Genomic DNA, 24,218 nt, shown 5'->3' with positions numbered 1-24,218 from the left:
ATTACTTAAACCTGCCATCTCCACCATTTTCATTACACAAGTATAACACATATAATACTGGAGGATAAAACAAGACTGAGCACAAGACCTCGACAGCCATCTACACATCTTAGGGAGATTTCATGGCACCTTGTCTCCATCTACCTGATGATCCTGAGGAACATCGGGATCTTCTTGTTTACAGTCCTTTGGAAGAAGAGGACGGGGACATCTCTCTGGTGTTGTCCTCTTACTGGATAGAACTGGAGGAGACACATACAGGGACTGAATTCATTCCTTACATACAGATAATTATAGGCCTTGTGTATTTAGTCCTGTCTATTACCTGGTGATGTGAGGGGCTGGGGAACCTCCGTCATGACGTCCTCGTACAGATCTTTGTGTCCTTCTAAATACTCCCACTCCTCCATGGAGAAATAGACAGTGACATCCTGACACCTTATAGGAACCTGACACATACAATGATACCGTCAGCCCCTGATCCCTTCATAGCGTTACTGTATAATGTCCCAGCAGTGTCACCTCTCCAGTCAGCAGCTCAATCATCTTGTAGGTGAGTTCTAGGATCTTCTGCTCATTGATGTCCTCATGTATCGGGGGGTGAGGTGGAGGCCCCGTGATTGGGCTCAGGGGTCTTGCCAATCCCTCAGACACAGGGGCCTGACAGCGCTCACTAGAGGTCTTCTTCACTACTGTGTAATCCTGGTTATGGAGAGACACAGTAATAAATCTCACTACAGACATTTCCAGAGTCCTCACCTCTCCAGTTCTGTCCATCTGTTATTCCCATAGATAAGAATGATGTAATGTGACGTCATCAGAATCTCTCACCTCTCCAGTAAGCCGGAAGAGGATCTCTAGGGTGAGGTGTAATATCCTCTCCGCCATCTTGTCCCTGTCCCTATCCATCCTTCACGGGGCAATCAGGAGAATTCTCTTCTATAGAAGATCTCCAGTGAGAGGATCCGATATTGTAGGGACCTGAATGGGATGAAGATAAGCTGATGTAAAATCATAAAGAATCCAATATAAAAAAAAACAATTATGGAGGACAGGGGGACTTGGCTATGCATTGAACTGAGAGGAAGTTACCATGCAAAGCTCTGCCAGTTAGGATTGAATCCGATAAATATATAAATGAAGCAGAGTCCCAGTTGGCTGACTATAATATATATGAGTGGAGACCCTAATGTTAGTTTAAAATGTGAAATTGACCTTTTACTGGATGAGACTTCTTTTGGCAACATGCAAATTATCGATCTGTAGTTGAAAATACTCTAATACGCATGTTCAGTTATTTTTATACAGTATATACTACCAAAATATTTTCCTAAGGTGAGCGCTTAGTCTCTGAGTCACTACATTTACCCTAAAACTTTACACTATGAAGCATCGTTTAATTTTTTTTTAAGATTCAATATCCATATGAGCAACGCAACATGTGTACACCAGGGCAATTGGGAACAGCCGTGTAAAGATCTGGGATTGTCGCATCTAATAGATTTGGCAATCTTGGGTGGCTGTAGGCTGCTATTTCTACGTTGGGGGCCCAATAATCATGGGTCTCCCTAGCCTGAAAATACCAGCCCCCAGCTGTCAGGCTTTATCATGGCTGTCAAAATTGAGGGGACTGCATACCGTTTTTTTAAAATTAGTTATTTAAATAATTAAAAAAAAAGCATGCAGTTCCTCTTATTTTGATACACAGCCAAGATGAGCGCATGGCTGGGGGCTGTAGTCTGTAGCCGTGAGCTTTATCTGTGCTGGATATCATAAAATTTGGGGGACCCTATGCCAAATATTTTATTTATTTTTATACCATGATAGACACATATAATATCTGTGATTGGAAGCAGTCAGCTGACATGCTGCCACTTAGGGTGGGGGTGTGTCTGGTTGCAACCACAGACGCCGGTGGATGGGGAAAGCAATAAATAAGCAATAAAGGTAATGAGCGGCACCAGAAGTGAATGTGGGAGCGGTTAGAGCTGCGCCAGAGACTCGGTAAGTATGAAGAACTTTCTCCTATCCCCCTAGCCCTTCTTCCAACATTTTTAATCTCCAGATTCTGGACCCCATAGACTTATATGGGGACTGACGTCTGGCCAGATATCCAGGAACAATCCTGGGCCGGAACGTTTTTTTTTTTTGTTTTTTTTTTTAACCTGGATAACTCGCCGGTCCCGGTTATCTGTTAGTCTGTCCATCCACTAGTCATTATTGCATGCGGCTCTACGTGCCAAAAACTCTTTGATGGATCTTCAATAATATTAATCTTGCTGCTTTGTGAAATTGGAGGACTTCAGTATTTTGCACGCGGGGTGAATGTTACATGTGCTATCCTTTTTTATATCTTTTGTTTTGCCATATCGAAGTTACCTATACTTGTTGAATTGTATATGTATGATAAGAATAGGCAGATCCGGATTATAGGAGGGGCTTGCGGCGCTCGCGCCCCGGGGCCCTCACCTCAATAACTTCTAAGGGGGCCCCCACCACCATCGGTGTGGCCACCATTTTATTAACGCCGCGCGCCGTGGCCTGACTTCCGGGTCGGCGGCGTCCTCTTCAGCTTCCTGTGTTGGCCGGCGCCCGGCCGGCCCATATGAGGATGTCATCACACGGGCACAGCGGCGGCTGGTGGCTGTGCGTGACTAGCGTTTGTACTGTGGCTGGCTGCCTGAGCTCTGACGTGAAGCCGGGCGCTGGCGATGGGTAAGGAGAAATTATACCACTGGCACCAGACCAGCCAGTTGCAGGAATCCAAAAGGCTGCTGTTTAACTTGTAAATAGAGGGACTCCGCGCAGAGCACGGGTTTGTGGCCATGCTGACCATAGTCTACTGTCTGTACACTATGCAGTAGTATCACCATCAGCATGCATAGTGACTCACTATTAGTGAGGACTGGTGTCCTCACAGCTGGCCCGTTCGTGTGTGCAGTGTAAGGTCTGGAGTATGTAATTGTGCTGTATTGTATTGCAGTGTGTTGCAGTGTGTTGTTGCACTGTAGTATAGTTGTACTACGTATTATTGTGCAATATTGTGTCCTACCTTCATGTATTGTACTGTAGTGGATTGTACTGTAGTGCAGTATTTTTCACTGTGTATTACTGTACTGTAGTGTGTAGTGTATTGTAATTTCCTGAATTGCACTCTATTACATTGCACTATTGTTCTGGAATGTATTGTTCTTGTAGTATATTGCACTGTAAGTTGAACTGCAGTCTGTAGTAATGTAGTGTATGTTATGTAGTGTATTATTGTGCTTTATTGTAATGATCACACTAACATATTGCACTGTAGTATATTCTGCTTTAGTGGATTGCACAGTAGTATATTTTACTGTAGTGTAGTATTGTACTGTATTATAGCGCATTGTACCATTTACTGTGTATATTGCTGTAGTAGACTGTACTAAGTAGATTGTATTCTACTGCAATATATTATAGTGTATTGTACTGTAAAGTATTATTTTATTGAAGTGCACTGTATTATAGTGCATTGCATTATAATACATTGTACTGTAGTGTATTATACTGTAGTGATGTCCTATATTGTACTGTAGTAAATGGTACTGTAGTGTACAGTATTGTACTATAGTCTATTGAACTACTGTAGTCTATAGTACTGTAGCGTATTGCATTGTAGCTTATTGCATTGTGATATATTGTAGTGTCCTTTACTGTACCTTTACTATACAGCTCTGTCGAAAATCAAGAGACCACTGCACAGTTTTATAAAAATCAACTTCTCTACATGTCTGACAGCCCTTCCATTCCAATGTTAGTTGAATTCCAGCCAGAAGACACCTCGTTCTACTTATTGTGCTTCTGATTAGGTGATCACCTGAACCAAATCATATTTAACGGGGGAAAGTATAAGAAACACTGCTGTGGTCTTTACAATCCTCTTGCAATAGGACAAGCTGGAGGAAAAACAAGTGCTAGTAATATCCCAAAAGTAATAGGAATGAAAACATAACTTGTAACCCTGCCGGAGAAGTTGAAAAGAAAAGAAGGGCTCAATTCTGGCTTGACTAGCAGAGGGATACAGTGAGCGTTATGTTGCCTCCATCCTTAAAATTTCTAAGACGGCAGTACATTACAACAAGGTCAAGCAGCAGACATTGGGGACAACAAAGCTACAGACGGCAGAGGGTGAAAGCAACTCTCCACTGACCGGGATCATCATCATCTTATTTGAATGTCACTCAGCAACCGCAGGATGACATCAATTGACCTACAAAAGGAATGGCAAATGGCATCTGGGGTGAAGTGCACAGCAAGAACAGTTCATAACAGGCTCCTAGAGGCAGGGCTCAAGTTGTGTAAAGCTAGAAAAAAGCCATTTATCAATGAGAAGCAAAGGAGAGCCAGGCTGAAGTTTGGCAAAGAACATAAGGATTGGACCATAGAGGCCTGGAGTAAGGTAATCTAATCTTCTCTGATCAGTCTAATTTTTAGCTTTGCCCAACACCTGGTAATCTAATGGTTAGACTGAGACCTGGAGAGGCGTACAAGCCACGGTGTCTTGCAACCACTGTGAAATTTGGTGGAGGATCAGTGATGATCTGGGGATGCTTCAACAAGGCTGGAATTGGGCAGGTTAATCTTTGCAAAGGATGTAGGAATCAAGCCGGATAAAAGGGTATCCTGGAAAAACACTTGCTTCCTTCTGCTCACGTAAAGTTCCCCAACTCTGCGGACTGGTTTTTCCAGCAGAACAATGCACTATGCCACACAGCTAGATCAATGTGTGGATGAAGGACCACCACATCAAAACCCTGTCATGGCCAGCCCATTCTCCAGACCTGAACCCCATTGAAAACCTTTGGAATGTAATCAAGAGGAAGATGGATAGTCACAAGCCATCAAACAAAGAAGAACTGCCTAAATTTTTATGCTAGCAGTGGCATAAGGTCACCCAAAAGCAGTGTGAAAGACTGGTAGAAAGCATGCAAAGACGCATGAAAGCTGTGATTAGGGGTTTTTCTACATTGCTTGACTCATATTGAATATCATCAAGGTCCCCCTCATGAGTTGTGGATTAGTATCTTTATGATTATATCAATCTAAAATGATAAGACCCTTTTTGTAGGGGAATAGAGCTATAACAATATGGTTTGAATTTATACAGGATTATATAGAACATTTAATCTAGGGGGGGATACAAGTTTATAGTGTGTTGTTGCCACAATTTCTATTTGGTTTATGAGTTAACTGTGGAAGTGGATTGTATTCTTGTCGCTTGTTATTAAATTCTATTTCTATATATAAAAAAAAGGGGAGTTTTTTGGTCTGTGAATACACACACACACACACACACACACACACACTACAATGCACCCTCCATTACCCCTCCCCCCCCACACACAATACACTGCACCCTCATTGCCCCTCCACACACACACACACACACACACAATACAATGCACTCACCCATCACCCCTTACACACACACACACACACACACACACACACACAAATACAATGCACCCCCCTATTACCCTCTCCCCCCCCCCCCCCACACACACACACACACACACAATACAATGCACCCTCTATTACCCCTCTACAATGCAGCCCCACCACCCCTTATACAGATACAATGCACCACCCATCACCCCCTCCCATACACACAATCACACACAATAAAATGCACCCCCATCACCCCCTACAGACACGCTCATACAAGACAATGCACCCCCCATCACCCCCTACACACAAACTACACTACCCCATCACTACACACTCCTGCCTCCCCCTCCCTTGGAATACAGTAACCACCCCTGCCTGTCACGAAGCTGTGTTCCTTCACAAATGTTCCCCTGTTATATGTCCTCAGCCCCACCCCACTCACCCCCATTAATTAAACCTTTCATCATCGGCTCCTCCGTGGAGCACTTACCGCTGCCTGATGTATCCCATGTGGCCCCCGCAGCACTGTGAGGACGTCAGCAAGGTGCTGATCTCATCACGTTGCTGCACGTCGGAGGTGGAAGCCAGTCCCGGTGCACTGTTCAAATGTCTTTACGTCTGAAAGACGCAAATACATCTGAATAGAAAGGAGGAAGCTGCGGTCACCGGCACCGCCGCGCTCTTCAGCAGTGTGTGCATGCCGGGCACACTATCACACAGCAAGGTCAGCACAGCACAGCGCGTCCTGATCCTGCTGCAGATAGTGTGGGCATGGCACATAATGCTGCCCGGCTTGCACATTGCTGAGCAGAGCGGCGGTGACTGCAGAAAAAGCGGCCCACTACAGGCACCGGCCCACTACAGGCACCGGCCCACTACAGGCACCGGCCCACTACAGGCACCGGCCCACTACAGGCACCGGCCCACTACAGGCACCGGCCCACTACAGGGACCGGCCCACTACAGGGACCGGCCAATCTGGCATTTGCCAGAATTGCCCTAGGGTCAGTCCGGGCCTGATTCAAGTATTGTAGGTCATTCAAGTCCTGCTTTATGGCAATGAAGAAGCTCATCTATCATGTGAAGTAGTAGATTGTGCCTGTGATTCTATAAATGCTGGAGTATGTAATGATATCGGTCTTTGGCCTCAAAAGTTTTGCTCAAAATTCATAGATTTTTGGGCCACTGAAGGTTCAAAAAAAGATTCAGAATTGTACATCAACACTATTACAAAAGTCAGTCTCGCAAGTGTGTAAAAAAGGAAAAGATAGAGAAAATGTAGTAAAAATATTTTCAGTCAAAAAAAATAGGAATGGTGAATCAGTCAATCGATCTTGGCTCTGCGTCTCACCAAGTACAGGCAAAATCTATTGTTATGTCTGCAAACATATTATACCACAAAAAGAACCTCTCTGGGGAAGGTTTTGGAGATTGGAAGCATGTGCATGCGCGTACTGCTGAGCATAAAATATCAAAGTTCCATCTTACCGTTGTCACAGCACTGGCAAAACGGGGAAAAAAGCAAAGGATCCAATAGTGCTTATTTGCTTCAAATGTCAGATGAAATACATGTATATTGGAAGCATGTTTTTATGCGTGTAGTACTATCAAATTCCTGGCTGAACGAGGACTTGCTTTCCTGATATCAACAAGAAACGGAAACTTTTTAGGTATAATACAGTTTGATTGTTTCTTGCCTCTTACATTAAGGCTGAGGCCACACAGGGTTATGTGCGAGTCTTCACATGACACTCGGCTCACGCTCGCAGCACAGCAGGAGTCAAGTGTCATGCAAGGGTCATGTGATGACTGTGGTCCGATCATACGATCGAACCACAGCTGCAGAGGGGGGGGGGGGGGGGGTCGACGCTGCGGAGGGGAGGACCGACGCTGCGGAGGAGGGAGGAATTTATCTCCCTATCTCCCCCATTGCCAGCTATTGCGATTCTCGCACTGCACTTGCATTACACTGGTGTAATGTGAGTGCAGTGCAATGTTTCTCTCGCCCCTTAGGGGTGCTTCACACACAGCGAGCTCGCTGCCGAGATCGCTGCTGAGTCACGCTTTTTGTGACGCAGCAGTGACCTCATTAGCGATCTCGCTGTGTGTGACACTGAGCAGCGATCTGGCCCCTGCTGCGAGATCGCTGCTCGTTACACACAGCCCTGGTTCGTTTTCTTCAAAGCCGCTCTCCTGCTGTGACACACAGATCGCTGTGTGTGACAGCAAGAGAGCGACAAATGAAGCGAGCAGGGAGCAGGAGCCGGCGTCTGACAGCTGAGGTAAGCTGTATCCAAGATAAACATCGGGTAACCAAGGTGGTTACCCGATATTTACCTTAGTTACCAGCCTCTGCAGCTCTCACGCTGCCTGTGCTGCCGGCTCCGGCTCTCTGCACATGTAGCTGCTGTACACATCGGGTTAATTAACCCGATGTGTACAGCAGCTAGGAGAGCAAGGAGCCAGCGCTAAGCAGTGTGCGCGGCTCCCTGCTCTCTGCACATGTAGCTGCATTACACATCGGGTTAATTAACCCGATGTGTACTGTAGCTAGGAGAGCAAGGAGCCAGCGCTCAGTGTGCGCGGCTCCCTGCTCCCTGCTCACACTGGTAACTAATGTAAACATCGGGTAACCATACCCGATGTTTACCTTAGTTACCAGTCTCCGCAGCTTCCAGACGGCGGCTCCGTGCAAGCGCAGCGTCGCTTGCACGTCGCTGCTGGCTGGGGGCTGTTCACTGGTCGCTGGTGAGATCTGCCTGTTTGACAGCTCACCAGCGACCATGTAGCGATGCAGCAGCGATCCTGACCAGGTCAGATCGCTGGTCGGATCGCTGCTGCATCGCTAAGTGTGAAGGTACCCTTAGACTTGTATGGGTGCTAGTGAAACAGGATCGCATTACACTCTCAGCATGCTGCGACTGTTTTCTTGGTCTGATTTGGGCTGAGAAAATAATCGCTGGCCCATAGAGTACTATTGGTCTGAGTGGATTCGCACCGTTTTTCTTGCCGTGTGTCCTAGGCCTAAAAAAACATGGTGTAAAAGGAAGAGGGAAAGCAAATTATCTGACTTCAACAATTGTTGAAGAACTAATTCAACTGATGGGACAGTGTGCTCAATAAGCAATCATTGATAGAATCAAATTATCAAAATATTACTCAGTGTCAGTAAATTCTACCCCAGATGAAGCACACAGACTAGCTAACAATTATTGTTAATTAATTATAAGATATCTTGAAGGATCTTCACCAAAGGAAAGATTCCTAACATTTCTTCCAAATTGTGGTCACACAGGATATTCTATAGCTAACGCATTACTGCAGTTTTTACAGCAATATAACATTGAAATACGCGAGTGTCGGGGCCAAGCTTATGACAATGCCGCAAATATGTGTGGAAAATATAAAGGAATGCAGGCATATGTTAAAGAAAAGGACAAATTTGGAGAGCTGATACGATGCTGTGAGCACTCATTAAACCTGGTTATTAAAGCAGCTGCTAATGCATGTCCTAAGGCTGTAAATTTCTTCCAATTTGTACAACTTTATGTTTTCTTCACTGCATCCACTCATCGCTATAAAATTTTGGCTAATTATCTAAGTCAATCTGGTACGGTATCTTGTTCCTAAAAATCTAAGGGACACTTGATAGGCATGTTGGGCAGATGCCACAAAAGCTTTATTTCAAGGTTATGCAAAAATTAAAGAAGCTCTTGTAAAAAATTGAAAAAGATTGACTTTGAAGACAGATCTCATCACTGAAATATCATTATTAGCTGTTTTTTGTAATGACATTTTAAACAGATTTGATGCCACGAACAAGGCCCTACAACATCCAAAATTATTATTTCAGTCCGCGGTGGATATGCTGAAGTCTTTGAAGAATTTTGTGAAGTCGAAAAGAGACCATTTTTTTACAATATGCGCAAGATGCAATTGAGCATCTCTGGAGAGAACTGAAAATGGCGTCCATCAACGTTCACCATCCAACCTGACGGAACCGGAGAGAATCTACAAGGAAGAATGGCAGAGGATCCCCAAATCCAGGATCCCAAAAAGACTCATGGCTGTTCTAGCTCAAAAGGGAGGGTGCTTCTACGCAATACTGAGCAAAGGGTCTGAATACTTATGACCATGTGATTTCAGTTTTTCTTAATAAATTTGCAAAAAATTCTACATTCCCTGCACTCGTGGTACAATGATGTAATGCGAGTGCAGTAAGATTTTTCTCTCACGCCATAGACTTGAATGGGTGCTAGAGAAAAAGACTTGCATTGCATCCACAGCATGCTGCAACTGTTTTCTCAGTCCAATTAGGGCTGAGAAAATAATCGCTCATGGGTGCTAGCACATAGGCTAATATTGGTCCGAGTGGAATGCGATATTTTATCGCATTCCACTCGCTCCGATTTTCATGCCGTGTGGCTTAGGTCTAATGAGAAAAATATGAACTTTCTTGAATTTACCATATGGCTTCAATGAAACAAAGAATTAAAAATTTAAAGGGGTCTGAATACTTTCCGTACCCACTGTATATGTTGAAGATCTAGATGCAGCTTCACTTGAAAATGAATTACAACAGTTTGCATATCTTGTTAAAAATTCTAGACTAGCCAAACGTAAAGATTTCCCCAAAGAGCTCTGCATGTATGAAATGATGCTAAAGGATCCTTTAAAGAGTACATTCCCAAATATTGAAATTCTTTTGAGAATGTATTTGGTCTTGATGGTAACCAACTGCAGCGGAGAGAGATCATTCTCCAAAAGGAAGCTAATTGAAAACAGACTTCGCAGTACAATGGGCCAGGAACGTCTATCCCACTTTTGCTTTTTACGCATTGAACATGACATTCTTGGTGAGCTAGACTTTTCAGATCTAATTCAAAAATTTGCTGTGAAAAAAAAAAAAAAAAAAAAATCAAGAAAAGTTCACATCTAAGTTTCCAGTAATTTGTCCTTCCTAAATGTTGCAAAAGGTTTGTAAAACTATGCTCACATTGTGATCAAATATGTTATGTACATCCTTAAAGCTCAGACATGGTATGCATAATGCAAATGTGCAACTGGGTGCTGTGAAACATGATCTGTTATATTACTACAATACAGAAAAACACCCGTAACAAACACTACTATTATATTGAAAGACACCCACCCATGACCTACTTTAACTTGTTCAATAAATCAACCTTTTCCACTGCCTGTGTCAGAGACTTAATAATCTCTGTTTTTGCAATAGTTGTGGCTTTAGACAGAGCAATTTAGCCCATAATTGTTTGAACGGGAGTGACCTTTACATTAAATAATCCCCCTGCGCAGCATTGGGAGGAGCATTCTGTAATCTGAGCCTCCTTTACATAAGGCAAATAATCGCTAACAGGTGTTTTCAGGGATGCTCCCTAACAATTTTCTTAACAATAATTTCCCAATGTAGACGTACAGTGGGTATGGAAAGTATAGAAGCCACTGTGCTCTTAGGAACCATGAGTACTGCAGGAATTCTTTGGTAACCTTGGCCAGATCTGTGCCTTGCCACAATTCTGTCTCTGAGCTCCTTGGGCAGTTCTTTTGACCTCATGATTCTCATTTGGTCTGACATGCACTGTGAGCTGTGAGGTCTTATATAGACAGGTGTGCACCTTTCCAAATCAAGTCCTTTCAGTTTAATTACACACAGCTGGACTCCAATGAAGGAGTAGAACCATCTCAAGGAGGACCACAAGGAAATGGACAGCATGTGACTTAACTATGAGTGTCTGAGCAAAGGGTCTGAATACTTATGACCATGTGATATTTCATTTTTTCTTGTTTAAAAAATTTGGAAAAATTTCTACATTTCTGTTTTTTTTCTGTCAAGATGGGGGATGGGGTGCGGAGTGTACATTAATGAGAAAAAAATTAACTTTTTTGAATTTACCAAATGGCTGCAATGAAACAAAGAGTGAAAAATCTAAAGGGGTCTGAATACTTTCTGTATCCACTGTACCTTAAAGAATTTATTTTTGTGATCATAGTAAAACCTTATTTGCTTTGTACATGAAAAATGCCCGCCACTAGGAGCACCACCGATCTTGGGGAATCTCCCCACTAGCAACCACAGTCTTTGATTGGCAGATAGGTCTGCCGTCAAAGTCCTTGCGCAGCCTGCCGCGGATGTGCGCGGCTCCCCATATACTTGTATGACAGAGCTGAGTGCTGCTCAGCTCTCTGATACAATACTATGGTGAGCCGTGCGTCACTGGGGGGCGTGGCAGGGGGCTGGCCGAGCCACGGATCTATTAGACAGCTTCCTGCTTCCAGACTGCTGTAGTGTGCCCGGGACAAAGCACTCAGAAGCAGGGGAGACAGCACAACCCCTTTAATCACTTAAGTAAAGACATGGTTTTAACCCCTTTTTTCAGTATTATGTTTGTGGTATCAAATCTGTTATCTTATATCTTGGATTACCTGGATTTATACATCTGAAATTATATATGGAGAATTACTGTGTTAGGTAAGCAAAGCTGCAAAGTTCTAGTCTGCTCACATATCCACTCCATTCTAATGATTATTTTAACTTTTTATAATAACATTAATTTCCTTATAGCATACAAGTTATGTTTTGATGTTACTACAAGAATCATTGGTAATTCGATGGATAGAGTTCATACGATCCTTCTCAACGTATTCTATTTCATGTGATGGGTACCGTATTTTTCGGACTATAAGACGCACTTTTTTCCCCCAAAATTTTTGGGGAAAGTGGGGGTGCGTCTTATAGTCCGATGGCTGCGAAGAAGGGGGGTGCGGTGGTGGTGGAGCGGGTCATCAGAGGCAGGAGTAGGCTGTAGCAGCGCCTACAATGACCATGTGGGCCCACTCATTATCTCTTTTCATTGGCACTGCATCCTCTCGCCCATCATCTCTCAGCGATGAAGGTGGCGCTGACAGGTGGGTGGGATGATGGGCAGGAGATGCACGCATATTAAACAGCCGACCTGCGAAAACATCCCTGGCTCCTACAGCCTCAAGTGAACATGTGTGGCTATATTCACTGCCCCCCACGCATCATCATCAGTGCGGGGGGCAGTAAATAAGTATACTTACCGGTCACCGTTCCCTGCAGCATCATGCTGTCCTCCTGACTGCCGGCCCGCTGATGTGTGTGGAGAGCGATGCGCATAGCGATGACGTCATCACTGTGCGCACGGCTCCACACAGGTCAGCAGCGCTACTGCTGGCACAGACGGGAAGAAGAGTGATGCTGCGTGGAGTGAGGAAAGGTGAGTATACAGCGGGAGTCCTCCCCTTGTGACCGCATATGAGGCCGCAACTGAAGTGAGCGCGAGATCAGCGGAGACTTCAGTCAGCTGATGTGCAGTGACAGCTGAAGTCACCGCTGATCCCACGCGGCTCACTTCACTTGCGGCCTAACCCTCACAGAGAGTGGTCATGCTCTATAGCCGCTCTCTGTGATTGTCAGATATAGCAGAGCTGGATGCGTCGTGGGACCTCGTGTGGATTACGTCGGATCTAGAGGGGTGTTTGATGGGTTAATAAAGTGGTGAAAGAGGGGTCTTTTTTCTATTTTATTTCAAATAAAGGATTTTTTGGGTGATTATGTTTATTTTCTTTCACTTACAGCTTAGTGATGAGGGGGTGTCTCATAGACGCCTGTCTTCACTAAGCTAGGACTTAGTGGCAGCTATGGGCTGCTGCCATTAACTCCTTATTACCCAGATTGCCACCCTGATCCGGAAAAGTCCCGGAATTGTCACATCTAATGGATGCGGCAATTTTTGGGCGGCTGCTGGCTGATATTTTTAGGCTTGGGGCGCTCCCAATAACGTGGGTCTCCCCAGCCTGAGAATATCAGCCCCCATCTGTGAGACTTTATGTTGGCTGGTTATCAAAATTGAGGGGGGGACCACATGGCATTTATTTATTTTTATTTTTTTTTAATTTTTTATTTATTTCATTTACTATACAATATAGACCTGCCCACTGGCGGCTGTGATTGGCTGTAGTCAGACAGCTGTTACTCAGCGTGGGGGCAGGTCTGCTGCAACCAATCACAGCCACCGGTGAGCAGTGAAGGAGTGAATATGTTATGAGTAGGGATGACCGAATACCAAAATATTCGACTTCGCGAATATCCAACGAATAGGTCGCCGCTATTGGCGAATATTCGATGTGCAATGTAAGTCTATGGGAAACCCGAATAATTTCATGTTGGACCTAACGGCGAGCTGTGGTGACTGAGGAAAAGGCTGAAATGGATGGGCAAAGGCAGAAACAGTATGGGCACAGCCTGTAGAAGGTGCCTAACTTCATTTCTGGTGTCTTGGAATAACGTGCTCAGAGCAGCACGCGGCGTTTACATAGTCGCCAGAACAGCTCTCAAACCAAAATAAAAGAGGGGAAACTGATAAGAAACAGTTTGTAGTGCCTAACCACTTTAATAAAACGTAAAATCAAGCCCCGACCTCAAAAAAAACCACTTTAGAATCTCTGTCCGTCTGTCTCTCTCTCTCTGTCTCTCCCTCTCCTCCCCTCTCTCATACTCACCGATCACCGGCGTGGCGATGTACGGCTGTCACACTGCTCCGGCGGCTTCTCCAGATTTTGAATATGCCGACCGCTCATTATTCCATCTCGTATTCCCCGCTTGCCACACCCACTGGCGCCTATGACTGGTTGCATTCAGAGGGGCCCCCACACTGAGTCACAGCTGTCTCACTGCAACCAATTACAGTGGCCGGTGGGCAGGTCTATGTAGTGCAGTAAAAAAAAAAATAAATAATAATTTAAAAAAAAACAAAAACAGCATGCGGTCCCCCCCCAATTTTGATACCAGCCAAGGTAAAGCCACATGGCTGAAGGCTGGTATTCTCAGGATGGGGAGCCCTACTTTATGGGGAGCCCCCCATCCTAAAAATATCAGCTAGCAGCCGCCCGGAATTGCCGCATCCATTAGATGCGACAGTCTTGGGACTCTACCCGGCCCATCCCAAATTGCCATGGTGCGGTGGCAATCGAGGTAATAAGGAGTTAATGGCAGCCCATAGCTGCCACTAAAGCGGGTTTTACACGCTACGAGATCGCTACAGTGATCTCGTTGGGGTCACGGATTTTGTGACGCACATCCGGCCGCTGTAGCGATGCCGTTGCGTGTGACACCTATGAGCGATTTTGCATAGTCGCAGAAACGTGCAAAATCGCTCATTGGTGACATGGGGGGTGCATTCTCAAATATCGTTACTGCAGCAGTAATGAAGTTGTTCCTCGTTCCTGCGGCAGCACACATCGCTCCGTGTGACACCGCAGGAACGAGGAAGCTCTCCTTACCTGCCTCCTGGCCACAATGCGGAAGGAAGAAGGTGGGCGGAATGTTCGTCCCGCTCATCTCTGCCCCTCCGCTTCTATTGGGCGGCGGTTCAGTGACGCTGCTGTGACATCGCTGTGACGCTGAACGAACCGCCCCCTTAGAAAGGAGGCGTTTCGCCGGTGACAGCAACATCTCAGGGAAGGTAAGTCCGTGTGACGGGTCAGGGCGATGTTGTGCGACACGGGCAGAGATTTGCCAGTGTCACACAACCGATGGAGGCGGGTACGCACGCTGGCGATATCGGTACCGATATCGCAGCGTGTAAAGCGGTCTTTAGCCTTAGCTTAATCATGGCAGGGGTCTATGAGACACCCCCCATGATTAATCTGTAAGTGAAAGTAAATAAACACACACACACCTGACAAAATCCTTTATTTGGAATAAAAGACAAAAAAAATAACACCCTCTTTCACCACTTTATTAAAATCCCCAAATACTCCTCCAGGTCCGGCGTAATCCACACGAGGTCCAACGACGCATCCAGTTCTGCTACATGAAGCTGACAGGAGCGGCCGTAGAACACCGCTCTCTGTGAGCTCCACGCAGTCACTGAAGTGAGTCGCGCTATCAGCGGTGACGTCACTCAGGTTACCCGCGGCCACCGCTCTTAGGTGGAGGAATCCAGCTGACCGCGGGTAACCAGAGTGATGGCACCGCTGATTGCGCGGCTCACTTCAGTCCCTCAGGGGATATGCAGTCATTGGTGAGTCCTTCACCTGTGATCGCAAATCAGGCTCCGGCACACAGACAGAGCCGCGCGATGACAATGAAGTCGGGTGAAGTTCATCCGTGTTCATTCTGATTGCGTGGCTGTCTTGCAGCCAGCCATGCTCTATGGCAGGGGTGGGCAATTAAATTTCTCATGGGGCCGCATGAGAACTTGAGATCCTTTTAGAGGGCCGGACTGATATACTTAACTCAATTCTACCCAATACTGTGTGTGTGTGTGAGTGTATATAATATATATATATATTATATATATATATTATATATATATATATATATATATATATATATATTACACATACACACACGATCACTATATACTGCACCTGTAGTACATTACTTCACTATATACTGCCCCTGTAATGCACTACAGCACTATATACTGCCCCTGTAATACACTACAGCACTATATACTGCCCCTGTAATACACTACAGCACTATATACTGCACCTGTAATACATTACAGCACTATATACTGCCCCTGTAATACACTACAGCACTATATACTGCCCCTGTAATACACTACAGCACTATATACTGCCCCTGTAATACGTTACAGCACTATATACTGCCCCTGTAATACATTACAGCACTATATACTGCCCCTGTAATACACTACAGCACTATATACTGCCCCTGTAATACACTACAGCACTATATACTGCCCCTGTAATACACTACAGCACTATATACTGCCCCTGTAATACGTTACAGCACTATATACTGCCCCAGTAATACACTACAGCACTATATACTGCCCCAGTAATACACTACAGCACTATATACTGCCCCAGTAATACGTTACAGCACTATATACTGCCCCTGTAATACGTTACAGCACTATATACTGCCCCTGTAATACACTACAGCACTATATACTGCCCCTGTAATACACTACAGCACTATATACTGCCCCTGGAAATTAGAACTATCTCTGGCAGAGGTGAGAAGACAAGAGGGGAGCCAAGAAGGGTGTGGTGTCTTCCCATTGGCTGTAGCTGAACGCTGGCAACTTCAGCTGGAAGACACACGCCACCCACAGTCAGCCAGTGGTACTGCAGATCCCAAGATAACCCAGCCCAGTGGATGATCGGAGCCTGCGCCCAGTGGTGCCGCTGGCATCGACTCCTCTCCCATCACCAGCACCATCCACGGCAGGAACACGGGGTCGCCTGGCGATCGGAGCAGAAGTCGCTGGAGCGGACTCCGGTGGTGACGTAACAGTGGTAAAACTTAGAAACCCGTGAAAAAATTGACAACTAAGAGGCATTACAAAAAAAAAGTACAATTCAGAGTTATGGGAAAAGATGCTCTGAAATTGTTATATTATGTGGAAAGCAAGAGAGCCAGAGCAGATTCATATATCGATGTGGGAAAAAATACAGTAAAGCTTGTAATGTATACATTTATCACCGCTTTTTCTACCTTACTAACTTGTGCACAGTACGAGGAGGAGATGTTATTTGTGACAGACGCCACTATATCTGTACACACTTGTATATAAAGAATACAATTCTAGGACACAGATAGAGGTAATACATTACTATATTGTTGTCAGCCACTCAATACATAGATAGACCAAATTAAGAAAAAAATGAGTGTTAATGGAAGTAATAAATAATGCACCTTGAAAAATTATATATGCAATGATTTTATTGAAAATTCACACAAGGGCACTGTCAAGATTATAGTACAAAAAGGGTGATAAAAAAAAAATCCAACAGTAGTCAGGTACAGAGAAAATCCATAATATCCATCAAAAAAGAGTATATGTATAAAACTCCATTCAATTAGAATGAAACTGGTCTCATGAAAATATTAACATATTAAATACAAAATGAATCATGATCACAGAAGTTATAAGGGAGTCATTTCTTACCCAGGTAAAGTGCTGAGGTAGGTGTCCGGTGGGGGAGAAAGAAGCCCCATCGCGTTTCGCTGCGTTGCTTCATCAGGTGGCAGTGTATTTTCATGAGAATTGTGTGAATTTTCAATAAAATTATTGCATATATAATTTTTCAAGGTGCATTATTTATTACTTCCATTATGGACGGCCGTTTAACACTCATTTTTTTCCTAATTTGGTCACACTTTCATATAAAGCATACTTTTGATCACAAACACCTCCCCCTTGTACTCGGGGATGCTCACAGCACATTAAGACAGGTGATATATCCAAAGGAAACTTCTAACCTATATTCAAAGAAAGCTTCTTTTTCTTCTCTTACTATAGGAGAGCAAGCCACTACTCCGGAGATAATACAATAGAGAGCACATTGTTATTTTTAGCAACCATTGCCGCCAGTGAAAAATTTCCCTTTCTATAATAATAATAATAATTTTTATTTATATAGCACCATCATATTCTGCAGCGCTTTACGATTGACAGGGGACATGTACAAACAATATGAGCCAATACAAAATAACAAAATTCAGGTACTAAGAGGAGTGAGGGTCCTGCTTGTAGGCTTAATGGTGCTTTACACGCTGCGACATCGCTAACGATATATCGTCGGGGTCACGGTGTTTGTGACGCACATCCGGCGTCGTTAGCGACATCGCAGCGTGTGTTTAAGGTCTAGGAGCGACCTTAAACGATCACAAAGAGTTAAAAATCGTTGGTCTGTAACACATCGTTCATTTACCAAAAATCATTGTCTCGTCAGTAGCGAGGTTGTTCGTCGTTCCTGCGGCACCACACATCGCTACGTGTGACACCACAGGAACGACGAACATCTCCTTACCTGCGTCCACCGGCAATGAGGAAGGAAGGAGGTGGGTGGCATGTTCCGGCCGCTCATCTCCTCCCCTCCTCTGCTATTGGGCGGCCGCTTAGTGACGCCGCAGTGACGTCGCTATGACGCCGAACGCACCTCCCCCATGAAGGGGGGATTGTTCGGCGGTCATAGTGACGTCCCTGTAAAGGTATGTGCGTGTGACGCTGCCGTAGCGATAATGTTCGCTACGGCAGCAATCACCAAATGTCGCACAGGCGACGGGGGCGGGTGCTATCGCGCACGACATCTCTAACTATCGCTAGCGATGTCGCAGCGTGTAAAGCACCCTTAACAGTCTATGAGGAAATAGGGGGGCACAAAAGGTGAATTGGGGGGGGGGTTTCGGGAGCTTGTCATATATGGTCCTGTATCAATATTTCTACTGGTATGTCATATTCCTTCAACAACTGTCTTCCCTTTGAATTAGATTTTTTTTTTTTTCTTTTCTTCTTTTTAACTCTTTGATCGTAGATCACACTTGACTATATCTTCTCCATCTCAAATGTATAGCCATCTTGTTGTGAAGTAGTCCAAATGCTTCTTGCAGTGTCTTTCTGCTAATTTACCCCTGGTGTGTTTCTGCGCTCTGTCTTAGTATGACCCCTCCCTTCTGCTCACACCAGAGTCATTCTCTAGGCCTTCAGAGATGTATAAATTTGATGGTGCAGGTCTGGTGTGATCTCATAAGTGGCATCTATTAAGTGGAGTGTCAGAAATATACCAGAAGTGTCCCAGAAGGTAAAATTGTACTCTAACTCTGTTGGCCACTGTCACAATTTGTTAACTCCCATACTTAACACCTTACTCCCACCATGTTCACCTATGCCCTCACAGTCTTTGCCCCTCTCCTCCTCACTCTCCTTCGCTATCCCCACACCCCAGCACTCTCCAAACAAATATTCATCTCCCCTTCCCTCCTGCCTTCTCATCTGTTCTCATCTGCTGACCTGCTCCTAAACCTCAGATCGCTCCTGATATCATGTAGACCATGCCGTTCACTCTTTTTTCCCCACCTGCTCTCCCTTTCTCTACTCCTTCTTGTGGCATATCCCCCAACCCTGGCCCCCCACAGATGGTACACCCTTCTTTAATCACCCATTTATCACTCCCCCACCTACTAGTAACTACCGCAATCTCTCCAATATAAAATCCATTCCCCTGTCACCTACTCAAACGCTCCCTCTCTCTGGAGCACTCTGGAATGCCCTGTAATAAACTGAACATCATTCACCATCTCTTTACCTCCAGCAATCTATCCTTTCTGGACCTCACCGAAACATGGCTGACACCCTCCGACACTGCCTCCCCTGCTGCACTATGCTACGGTGGCCTTCACTTCACCCACACTCCTCGCCCTGGCAATAGACAAGGTGGAGGAGTGGGTCTCCTTTCTAACAACTGCAGCTTTAACCCAATCCCACCTCTACCCTCCCTTGTCCTGCCTTCCTTTGAAGTGCACTCTGTCCGAATCTATTCTCCCGCTAACCTCCAAGTGGTCGCAACCACTGCCTTCTTCGACCACTTCTCTATCTGGCTTCTACACTTTCTCTCTGCTGACATTCCCACCATCATCATGGGTGACTTCAACATCCCCACTGACAACTGCCAGTCAGCAGCCTCCAAACTCCTGTCCCTCGCTTCGTCTTTTGGTCTAACTCAGTGGTCCGTCTCTCTCTGCCACCCATAAAGATGGACACACACTAGACCTTATCTTCACCCATCTCTGTTCCCTTTCTGACCTCACAACTTCCCCCCTCCCCCTATCTGACCACCATCTGCTGGCCTTTTCAGCCCTGTCCTCCTCACTTGCCCCCCTGTCCAGCACCTAGCACATCCCTGCAGAAACCTTGCACACCTCAACATGCACACCCTCTCTGACTCTATCCTTCCGCTGTCCTCCAGATCGTCACTCCACGACACAAACAGTGCCACCACTTTCTACAACGCCACTCTCAAATCAGCTATTGATTCAGTCGCTCTCCTTGTGCATGGCAGAGTGAGATGAATCAATAGACAGCCCTGGCACAACAGCCTCACTAAAAAACTACGACAAGTGTCTAGGGCTGCAGAGCGGCGCTGGAAGAAAACGCTCTCCCAGGAAGACTTTACCACATTCAAAAATCCAATTCACACATTTCGTTCAGCCCTCACCTCTGCTAAACAGGATTACTTCAGAAACCTCATATCCTCTTTAACACACAATCCCAAACAATTATTCAATACTTTCAACTCCCTCCTTCGCCCACCACTGCCCCCTCCAACCTCACTCATTTCTGCAGAAGACTTTGCCACTTATTAAAAAAAAAAAAAAAAAAAAAAAAAAAAAAAAAAATCGACCAAATAAGGCAAGTCTTATCTGCTCAGTCACCACAAACCCTTAACATAACAGACCACTGCGCCTCCCCCATAAACTTCCTCCCTACCATCACCGAAGAAGAGCTTGCACGTCTTCTCTCAAAAGCGCACCTCACCACCTGCGCACTTGACCCCATCCCATCCCACCTCCTCCCCAACCTCGCCTCTATCCTTATTCCAGCCTTAACCCATCTTTTCAAACCTTCCCTTGACCCAACCTCTACTAACAGCTACCGCCCCATATCACTACTCCCATTTGCCTCAAAAATCCTGGAACAGCATGTCCATGCTGAACTTTCCTCCCACCTCTCATCTAACTCTCTTTGACAACCTACAGTCCGGCTTCCGTCCACATCATTCCACTGAAACTGCCCTGACTAAAATCACGAATGACTTACTTACTGAAGCTAACAGCCACTTCTCAATACCAGGGCTGTGGAGTCGGTAAGCCAAACCTTCGACTCCGACTCAGACTCAGACTCCTCAAATTCTCTTGCACCGGCTCCGACTCCGACTCCGACTCCTACATATATTGCTTATAGTTAGGTGAAAAATTTATTGTAGTACATGAATATGTGTATGTGAACATCAGACATTTAATAATTTTTATGATACAATAATCAAGATATTTGGATAGAACATAAAATATATTTATTAGAATACAACTTTAGAACACAAAAAACTGTAATAAATTGTAAATATGTAATACACTATGTAATATACAGTAGATTACATATATATCTTGTGTGTATATACACTGTATATATATATATATATATTATATATATTACATATTTACAATTTATTAGTTTTTTGTGTTCTAAAGTTGTATTCCAATAAATATTTTATGTTCTATCCAATTATCTTGATTATTGTATCATAAAAACAATTAAATGTCTGATGTTCACATTGTACTACAATATATTTTTCACTTAAATATAAGCATTATACTAAATGTTATTATTTAGTAAAATATTCAGCACATTCTGCATTGCACTCCTGTCCCCAATTTATTATATATTTTAGGAGTCGGAGTCGGTGCATTTTATACCGACTCCGACTCCACCAAAATGAGCTCCGACTCCACGACTCCGACTCCGACTCCACAGCCCTGCTCAATACTCCTACTTCTAGACCTGTCCTCAGCCTTCGATACTGTCGACCACTCCCTCCTATTACAGATCCTCTCTTCCCTTGGTGTCAGAGATCTCGCCCTCTCTTGGATCTCTTCATACCTTTCCAACCGCACTTTTAGTGTCTCCCACTCGCACACAACCTCTTCATCCCGCCATCTCTCTGTTGGTGTCCCTCAAGGCTCTGTCCTGGGACCCTTACTTTTTTCTCTCTATACATTTGGCCTGGGACAACTCATAAAGTCCCATGGCTTCCAGTACCACCTATATGCCGATTACACTCAGATCTACCTCTCTGGCCCAGATGTCACATCTCTGCTGTCCAGAATCCCGAAGTGTCTATCTGCTATATCCTCCTTTTTTTCCTCTCGCTTCCTAAAGCTCAATGTGGCCAAAACTGAACTAATCATCTTTCCGCCATCTCACCTACACTCTCCACCTGATCTATCTATTACAATAAATAACAACAGGCTCTCGCCAGTACCTAAAGTTCCCTGCCTCGGAGTGACCTTTGACTCTGCCTTTATGCCACACATCCAATCCCTCACCACCTTCTGCCGTCTTCAACTCAAAAATATTTCCAGAATCCGTCCTTTCCTCAACTCTCAATCTACAAAAATGCTAGTGCATGCCCTCAATCTCCCGCCTCAATTACTGCAACATCCTCCTCTGTGGCCTCCCTGCTAACACGCTCGCCCCTCTCCAGTCCATCCTTAATTCTGCTGCCCGACTGATCCACCTCTCTCCTCAATACCACCCAGCTTCTCCTCTCTGCAAGTCCCTCCACTGGTTCCCAATCTTCCATCGTACCCAATTCAAACTACTAACACTGACCTACAAAGCTGTGCATAATCTGTCTCCTCCGTATATCTCTGAACTAATCTCCCACTACACTCCAACACGTCACCTCCGTTCCTCCTTCTCTCCTCCTCTTTCATTCGCTCCTCACGCAACCGACTCCAAGACTTCTCCCGAGCATCCCCAGTCTTCTGGAACTCGCTACCTCAACACATCAGACTATCTGCTACCCTTGCAAGCTTCAAATGGAACCTGAAAACCCATCTGTTCAGAAATGCCTATAATCTACAATGACCTCACTGCTTCACTACCGTGCGGAGCTGCCGCCCGACCACCGTGCGGAGCTGCCGCCCGACCACCGTGCGGAGCTGCCACCCAATCTACAACCCACCTACTCTGTCCTCCCCAAAATCCTATAGAATGTAAGCTGCAAGGGTAGGGCCCTCTTCCCTCTGTACTAGTCTGTCTACTGTAACTAGTGTATGTAACCCCTTCTCATGTACAGCATCATGGAATTAATGGTGCTCTATAAATACATAAATAATAATAATTAATATTATTATTATTATTATTATTATATGGTCCAGCCAGGGATTCAAAACCAGCTGTGTGGACCGGTCACCAGCCAGAATTTATACATACAGTGTGTTAAAAAAGTACATGGAGAGTAATGGAATCAGAAGATACAGGGCACAAGAATTGGAAGTAAATTTTATGAAGGGCAGAACGGGACTAGATTAGATCAGGGCGGTGAGGTGATAGGCTGGTCAAAAGAAATGCGTTTTTAGGGCACGCTTAAAGAGGTGTGGATTTTGGGAATTAATCGGATTACTCTTGGTAGTGTGTTCCAGAGCATAGGCGCAGCTCATGAGAAATCTTGAAGACTGGAGTGGGAGGTTCAAATTGTTGATGATGTCAGTCTTAGGTCATTAGCAGAGCAGAGGGCACGGATGAGGTGCATTTTTACTATTGCTTGGCTGTCTTAACATTGGGATCTATTAAAAAAAAAAAAAAAAATGTGAGCAACTCTACTTTCTGTTCATAAGTGGACGGCTCTGAGTTATCCTGGATTGTAAATCTGAATGTGGCAGAATAGGATAAGACACATGCTCATTAGATTTATATCTAAATGCTACAGTTTGCGCTCTACTGTTATGACTAAAAATGTTATCGTTATAGGGCCCCACCAGGTTGTCCACCCAGGAGCCCCCACCAACCTTAATTTGGCCCTGAGAATAGGAATAATTATTGAAGAGACATTGTAGCATTGTGCGATTTATAGTTACTGCCATGATTGAATTAAATGCCATAGCATCTTATATTGTCTTGTTTTCCATCTGATGCAATTGGACAGACCCCAAGAATCAGATTGAGAATTCCCGTGCCCCAATCTGAGCACCTTTCTTGCTGTGGCCTTCACCCGAGACCAAAGCCTGGGGATCGATTTTCGGATGGCCCAAGGACGTGATGCTGCAGACCGATGCTGAATGTAAGATAAATAGCCTAATTTCCACCGGGAGTCACCCGGCAGTCACTTTTAAGAAGATAGAAAAGCCCTTACCTCAATAAAAGATCTCCCTTCTGATTACTCTGCTCGGAGTGGACAGGCCAGGCCCCGGCTTTAATAATCCGCCACATTTAATAAGC

At 44.9% G+C, this 24,218-nt stretch overlaps 2 protein-coding genes across 2 annotated transcripts in view; both read right to left on the bottom strand.

Annotated features, from left to right (window-relative positions):
- LOC142312394 (uncharacterized) overlaps nt 1–24,218 on the bottom strand; it is a 95,735-nt gene that overhangs the window by 9,465 nt on the left and 62,052 nt on the right. The window lies entirely within an intron of this gene.
- LOC142312390 (oocyte zinc finger protein XlCOF29-like) lies at nt 392–24,218 on the bottom strand. Its single transcript, XM_075351334.1, has 3 exons — nt 24,133–24,218; nt 832–981; nt 392–702 (listed from the first exon to the last, which is right to left on the bottom strand). The coding sequence occupies exons 2-3, from the start codon at nt 907–909 to the stop codon at nt 487–489; spliced, it is 294 nt and encodes a 97-aa protein (XP_075207449.1). The 5' UTR covers nt 910–981; nt 24,133–24,218; the 3' UTR covers nt 392–486.

Source organism: Anomaloglossus baeobatrachus, chromosome 5, assembly GCF_048569485.1.
Source record: "Anomaloglossus baeobatrachus isolate aAnoBae1 chromosome 5, aAnoBae1.hap1, whole genome shotgun sequence".
In the NCBI taxonomy this organism is placed as follows: domain Eukaryota; kingdom Metazoa; phylum Chordata; class Amphibia; order Anura; family Aromobatidae; genus Anomaloglossus; species Anomaloglossus baeobatrachus.
This window is presented reverse-complemented; position numbering and strand designations above follow the sequence as displayed.